Genomic DNA, 6,675 nt, shown 5'->3' on the forward strand with positions numbered 1-6,675 from the left:
ACAGCAGCTTTAAACCCTGCCCTGTCCTGACACTACCCCATTTCCCCAGTATTTAACTGTATAAATCCATCTTATCTGGGGCCTTCCTCTCCTGTGCTGTCCCTTCATATTTCTAAGTATGAAGTTCTTCTCCAAGGACCGGTCTCTCCAGGCCACATGCCCAAAGTATGTGAGATGGAGCTTCAAAATCCTAGCTTCCAAGGAGAAACTGGGTTTCACCCTCTCCAAAACAGACCTATTTGTTTTCTTGGCAGTCCACAGTATGTTCAAGACTATTCTCCAGCACCACAATTTGAAGGCATTGATTATTCTTCTGTCATCCTTAGTCACTGTCTTACTCTCTGAAGCTTAACTAATTGTGAAGACCATGGCCTGGAACAGATACACCTTAAGTCTCTAGGCTGACATTGTTGCTTTTCAGCACTCTGAAGAGGTCCCTGAGAGCAGATTTTCCCAATGATTTCCTGACCACTGGTGTTAAAAATATAGACTGTCGAGCTGAGTAAACTGAATTATTAACAACCTTACTCTCTTCTCCATCTATCATGGTGCTCCCAATCGGCCCGGCGGTAAGAATCTTTGTCTTCTTGATGTTGAGGTTCAATCCATATTGAAGACCTCTCAGTCCTTGACCTTCTGCAGCAAGCAATTCAGATCTTCTTCAGTTTCAGCAAGTAATTTGCCTAACATAGGCTGTTGATGTGTCTTCCTCCAATCTTAATGCCACAGTCCTCCTCATAATATGTTCTGCACACAGATTGAAAAAATATGGAGACAAGACACATCCCTGATACACTCTGTGTTGTCATTGAAAATTTACTTCAAAGCAAATAAAGATGGGAAGGAATGTAGAAATCATTTGGTCAAATTACTTCTTTCTGAAAATGAGAAAACTGAAGGAAAAAAAAGATTAAAAACTGGCTTGAATTAGGATGTGTTAAGGACACAATTCTTTAACTTCCAAATCAATGTGCTTCCTACTATTCTCAGTCTGAGCAGTGATTCAAATTTATCTAAACTTCTCGTTTTTATTTCTGAATTTAAAAGAAAACAAAACAACACAAACCACAAACCACCACCAAAAAAACAAATGACTAACATAGTACTCCAACTATAAATGTATGGAGGCATTTTGATGAAAGAATTATTTTTGCTTAAATTTTATAAAATAGGTCATTAAGCAGTGGAGATAAATGCCACAGCAACAGCGATAAAATCTAACAAAAATCATTCCTATACAGACTGAAATGTCTAAAAAAATAAAATTACCTGAATATCTTGAAGACAAATTTCATAAGCATCCAGTGAACACTGTAGTCTTGGTTCTAGTAGTTTCTTTAAGTTGCCTATTGGCTCATTGATGTCTATCGCCTGGCTTACACATTCTGCTGGGGTGTAGGTTTGTTCTACAATGCTAAATATTAAAGGACATGATGGTTAAGAAAGACAAATGAATCAAATATTCAAATTACTATATACTATAAGCCAAGCTAAAGATCAAGACTCAGCATCCTACTCAAATCTTAGAAATAGCTTTGTCCATTCCTACTATACCTGTTAAACCTGTATTCTCAGAAGTTCTTGTCTTCTACTTTCAGTTCTTTTTACTTGCAGAGCTTTACTATAAACCATTATTTTACTCATCCTCCTTTGCTTACTCTTAAATTGTTTTTCCACTCATATTCTCCCCTTGGATTTTAAACTCATTACTGTCTTCCTTCTTTAATAGAAATTCTAATAGCAAAATGACCATCTTTCCTTGTACTGTATGCTCTACTGTGCACACATAATTACTCATATACCTATAAAAATCCAAAAAAATTCAGTCACTGAACCAACTCAAAGCTGATGTTCCAGCTGGTATTTGGAGGCTACAAATCACATAGGAAGAAACTTTCCATTTTTCTCCCACAGAGCTGCTGGTGGATTCAAATTGCCAGAGGTGTTAACTTTGGGCTAGCAGCACCAGAGCTCCTTGCAAGCACCTTCAAATGCCACGCAACCTCTAAGAGGGCACGTATTGCCACACTTATTCAGAGATTCCTGAAGGTTACTAGCTAATAACAGTTACAGACACTTATCAAATTCAGTGAGAATTGCATTAGGTTGTTATTCCCAAAATAAAAATAATCAGCAATAAAGGAAAGAACAAAAACTAAATCCTGCCTCAGGGGAAAGATCACAATCAATAGCTTGATTATTATCAACTACATTTATTACTTGTTGTAAAATATTGAGATAAGGGGGGACAAAACCACAAAAACAAACTATAAGAATCCAAAAACTAGAGTTCAATTTATTAGAAATACTGATAAAAACTGCTAAATTACAGTAATACCAACCTTTCTTCTGTGCATTCCGGTTTCTCTGTTCCATCAATCTCAATTTCTATCAACTCCTCTGCTTCTCTTTTAGTCATGGCTGAAGAGTTTCAAGAGAGCAGACCTTTAGGAATCAAAATTAAAACATTTGAAATTACCTTCTTGTTACTATGTGCCATAGAGTCATTTGCAACTCACAGTGATCCAATGCACAACAGCTCTGAACTCTTCTTTATCCTGATCCAACCTCATCATCTGACACATCTACCTCCATTACCCCAGTAACTAAGTCAATCCATCTCACTGAGAGACTTCCTTGTGCTGTCCCTCGCCCCTCCCCACCAAGATGATTTCCTTCTCCAAGGACTGGTCCCTCCTTGTAACATACCCAAAGAATATTATATGGAGCTTAAGAATCCTTGCCTCCAAGGACTGGTTTTACCCTCTCTAAGACAAACTTGCAGCCTAAAACTGCAGCCAAATTTTTTTTCATGGTAAAGACTGCTTTATTGGTGACAGTTAGTGCAAGTCAATAAATACTGATCCCCAAAGAAGAGCTCTTTTCATCAGATTACTGGTCCATAGGGCACGGAATTAAACTGAAGCCAGAGCTGGGATGATAATTTGAAGTCAATCCTGCTTCTTGGGAAACGAAGCCACAGCCATCTGATATATGGCATATGCTGTTCCGCCAACTGTAAGAAGCATGGTGGCTCTATACAGGAGGGTATCAGCTATCCCACCCTTTAGATACACTGGAATTCCATTATCCTCCTGAAACAGCTTTTGTTTTTCTCGAACTTTATTTTCAAACTGTCTGCGTTAACTAACCTTCCAGTTAAAAAGAATCTTCTGAAACTGAAACATCACCTTCCTTTTTTAACCTTAACCTGCAGATAAAACATCATATCTCCTTTTTGCAGTAAATAATCCCACTTAGCCTCCAGACTAAACATCACAGGTAAAGGGATAAAGCTCCTATAGCTCCTTCCTTCTCCACCCAGCTCCCTAACCCATTCCAGTACATCATGCTCTATTGAAACTCAGTCAACCAATTCCTACAAAATATAAATCCTATGCAACAACACCCTTCTTTCTCTTTTACTGAACAGGTTTAAGAATTTTATTTCATTTTTCCTTAAAGCATTTTCTACCCACTTTAAATTTTTCAGTGTTCAGAACTGAAAATATTTTCAAATTTATCTCTTCCTTTTTGTTTTATGATTAATATAGTACTAACTTACAGCTCATACATTTTGTATATTTTAAAATTATCAATTGAAAACGTGTAGGCTCCTTTTCCAAAGACACAACAACCTATATCAAAGAGTTTTTGTACCTAACCCAGACCTATGATCTCACCTGGCATGACCTTTCTATTGTACTATCCTCTATTCTGATGCTCGATGAAAAAAAGAGCATGTTCTCACTGTCACTCAGCAGCACAAAGACCAAGTAAATTTAATGGACAGTTCCATGCATTAGCCCCAAACCCGTCCCCCAGCAAGAAACAAATTGAACAAACCAAATTAATACAGCAGCAAAAAGAGATGGTTGAGCCAGGTATGACCGTACGATTCAGTGTCTGTTATCTGGTCTACATTGTCATCTCCCATAAAGCAGTCAATTTTGATAAGCTCAGAGAGATTACACACGCTAAAGATGAGAATCCAGTTGCTTTCTCTAAGTGTCTCACGGAAGCCTTGACTCAGTATACCCGCTTAGACCCCACCTCCCCAGCAGGGGCCATAGTTCTAGCTACTCATTTTTATCACTCAATCAGCTCCTAATATCAAAATGAAATAAAAAAATGGCCCCCAAACACCCATTTGAGACCTGGTAAACACAGTTTTTAAAGTTTTTAATGAGAACAGGCAGAGGCTGATAAGGAGACTCATGCCCTCCAGAAAGTGAATCTGCAGACCCAAGCCCTGATAGCTGCCCTACAGGCAGTGGCAGTGGTTAGTGGTCAGAAAACACCTCCTTGTTCAATGATCCAGTTACCTCCTGGTGCATGCTTCAAGTGTGGCAAAGAAGGTCATTGGCTAACCGCTGCCCTGCCCCTCGCCCTCCAACATGGCCTTGCCCTATCTGTGGGCCACTGGAAGGCTGACTACCCTTTGGCGCCTAGCTGTGGCAGGTCCCCAAACCAGGTCCCCATCCCAGCCAACCTCTTAGACCTGGCTGCTGACGACTGAAGATGCCCAGGTTCAACGAGCCCCATTACCACTGCAGTGGCCAGGGTAACCCTTCAAGTAGCAGGTAAGCCAGTTTTTCCCCTGGTTGACATGGGGGCTACCTTTTCAGTACTCCTTTCCTTCTCAGTTCCTATTTTCCCTTCCCAGGTCTTTGTAATAGGGATTAATAGCCTCCCTTTTAAGCCTTTTACCACTCAACTCCTCTTCTTTACCTTGAACAAACAAGTACTCACTCATTACTTTCTAATTATCCCTACATGCCCACCCCGGTTGTTAGGTAGAGAATCTCCTGTCTAAACTTGGAGCTGTGTTTCACTGGGAACCAAGCGAACCTAGTTCATCTGCCAGCCTTCCTTTTAGCGCTCCATCCCTCTGAGCCCCTTTCTATACTACCTCTATTACCAGACACTGTAAATGCTGTTGTATGGGATCTTTCCACTCCAACTGTAGCCTCTCACCACCAACCTGTTCTTGTTACTCTGAAAGACCCCTCCTCTTTCCTGCCAGACTCCAAGTTCCTATCTCTGCACAACACTCTAAAAGTTTTAAAATCCATTATTACTTGCCTATTTTCCAATAAGCTTCTTACCCCTAGTGTTCCTTGCAATATGTTAATGATCTTTTATTGTGTAGCCCCTTATATAAACTTTCATGAATTCACAGTGTTCAACTTCTTAACCTCTTGGCCCCCAGAAGATACAGGGTATCCTCCTCCAAGGTCCAACTGTCTCTCCCCACAGTCACATATCCCAGTTTTCAATTGAGTCTCACCACTAGCCAAGTCACTGAAAGCCTCCAGCCACCTAAAACTGCTGATCAAATCCTCTCTTTTCTCAGCTGCTTTATCTGTTTCCTTAGACACTAGATTCCCAACTTTCCTTACTAGCAAAATCCCTTTATGATATGGCAAAAGCCATCTCACAAGGAAATCTAGATTCATCCCAGCATTGCCAGATCCATCTAAACCTTTCTATCTATAATTGATGAAAAACAGGGTATTGCTGTTGGCATCTTAGCTTAGCCTCTTGGCTAAAACAAAACAAAACAACAAAAACCCTGAGGATGTTGTTGTTTTTATGTGCCATCAAGTTGGAACCAAGTTACAGCTTAACCTCCAGTGAGTTGTTAGAGACAGTAAATTGCACAGGAGACTGTCCCTCTTTCTCCAATGGAGCACCTGGTGGATTTGAAACTTGAGCCTTTGTGTTGTCAGTGAAGTTCCTTACCACGAGGCCACTATTGTTGTTGTCTGTAGTAATGTGTGAACCAACCCACAGCTGACTCTCCAGTGGGTTTTCAAAGGCAAGAGCTCTCAAAACCAGGAGATAATTTTTTTTTGTTGCCAGGTGCTGTCAAGTAATACTCAAAGTGACCCTGTGAATGAGAGATTTGAACTCTGTCCTAGCCTTTGTCATCGACACCATCTCTGACAAAACTGAGCCCCCCCATTTATCTTGTTGAGGGTCTTCCTCACTCTTGCTGACCTTGCAAGAATGACATACCTTTCCAAGGAATCGTCTCACCTAGCAACAAGCCCAAGTATGAGTCAAACCTTAGGCATTCTTGTCTCCAAGGAGCAAGCACTCTAGCTGTACTTTTTCCAAGACCTATGGTTAAAGTGCTCGCTTTCGGGCTCCGAGGGAGGGGACCGAGGAGCGCTGCGCGGGACAACGCGGGGGACACGGCGCGTGGCCGGCTCGCGGGGGGAGGGGGGGGTGTGCCGCCCCCCCAAACCACAGCGACAGACGCGTGACATGAAGGCGGCGGCGCTGGGGGGGCAATGCGGGGCGGGTGTGGAGGGGGGGAAGGGCTCGCGCCAGGTAGACGGAGGTGCCATCACGGGCCAGGACCGGGAGGGGGTTCGCACACCCCCGCCCACGCAGGACGCACCCCGCCAGAGAAGCCTCGATGCGCCCGGCCGCGGGACCCGCCACGCCGGTCTAGCACGAGGGGCCAGAGCCGGTGGTATGCATAGGAATCAGATCAACTACATCTGTGGAAGGAACCACTGGAGAAGCTCAATATCAACTGATTGTGGAACAGACCACCAATTACTCATACGCAAGTTCACGCTGAAGCTGAGGAAAATTAAACCAAATCCACAGGAGCCAAAATATGACTTTGATTTCATACCACCTGAATTTCAGAATCATCTC

The 6,675-nt window shown here is 42.2% G+C and overlaps 1 protein-coding gene across 1 annotated transcript in view; it reads right to left on the minus strand.

The window, feature by feature from the left end:
- Nucleotides 1-6,675, minus strand: part of GABPA (GA binding protein transcription factor, alpha subunit 60kDa) — a 33,750-nt gene that overhangs the window by 20,859 nt on the left and 6,216 nt on the right. Inside the window, exons 2-3 of the mRNA XM_006896036.1 lie at nt 2,343-2,445; nt 1,270-1,414 (exon numbers count right to left, since the gene is read on the minus strand). Coding sequence (XP_006896098.1) covers nt 1,270-1,414; nt 2,343-2,419 — 222 coding nt within the window. The 5' untranslated portion in view covers nt 2,420-2,445. The remainder of the gene's footprint in view (nt 1-1,269; nt 1,415-2,342; nt 2,446-6,675) is intronic.

The sequence above is a fragment of the Elephantulus edwardii genome, unplaced genomic scaffold, assembly GCF_000299155.1.
Source record: "Elephantulus edwardii isolate Elephantulus edwardi_28Jun2011 unplaced genomic scaffold, EleEdw1.0 scaffold00180, whole genome shotgun sequence".
NCBI classification, from domain to species: Eukaryota; Metazoa; Chordata; class Mammalia; order Macroscelidea; family Macroscelididae; genus Elephantulus; species Elephantulus edwardii.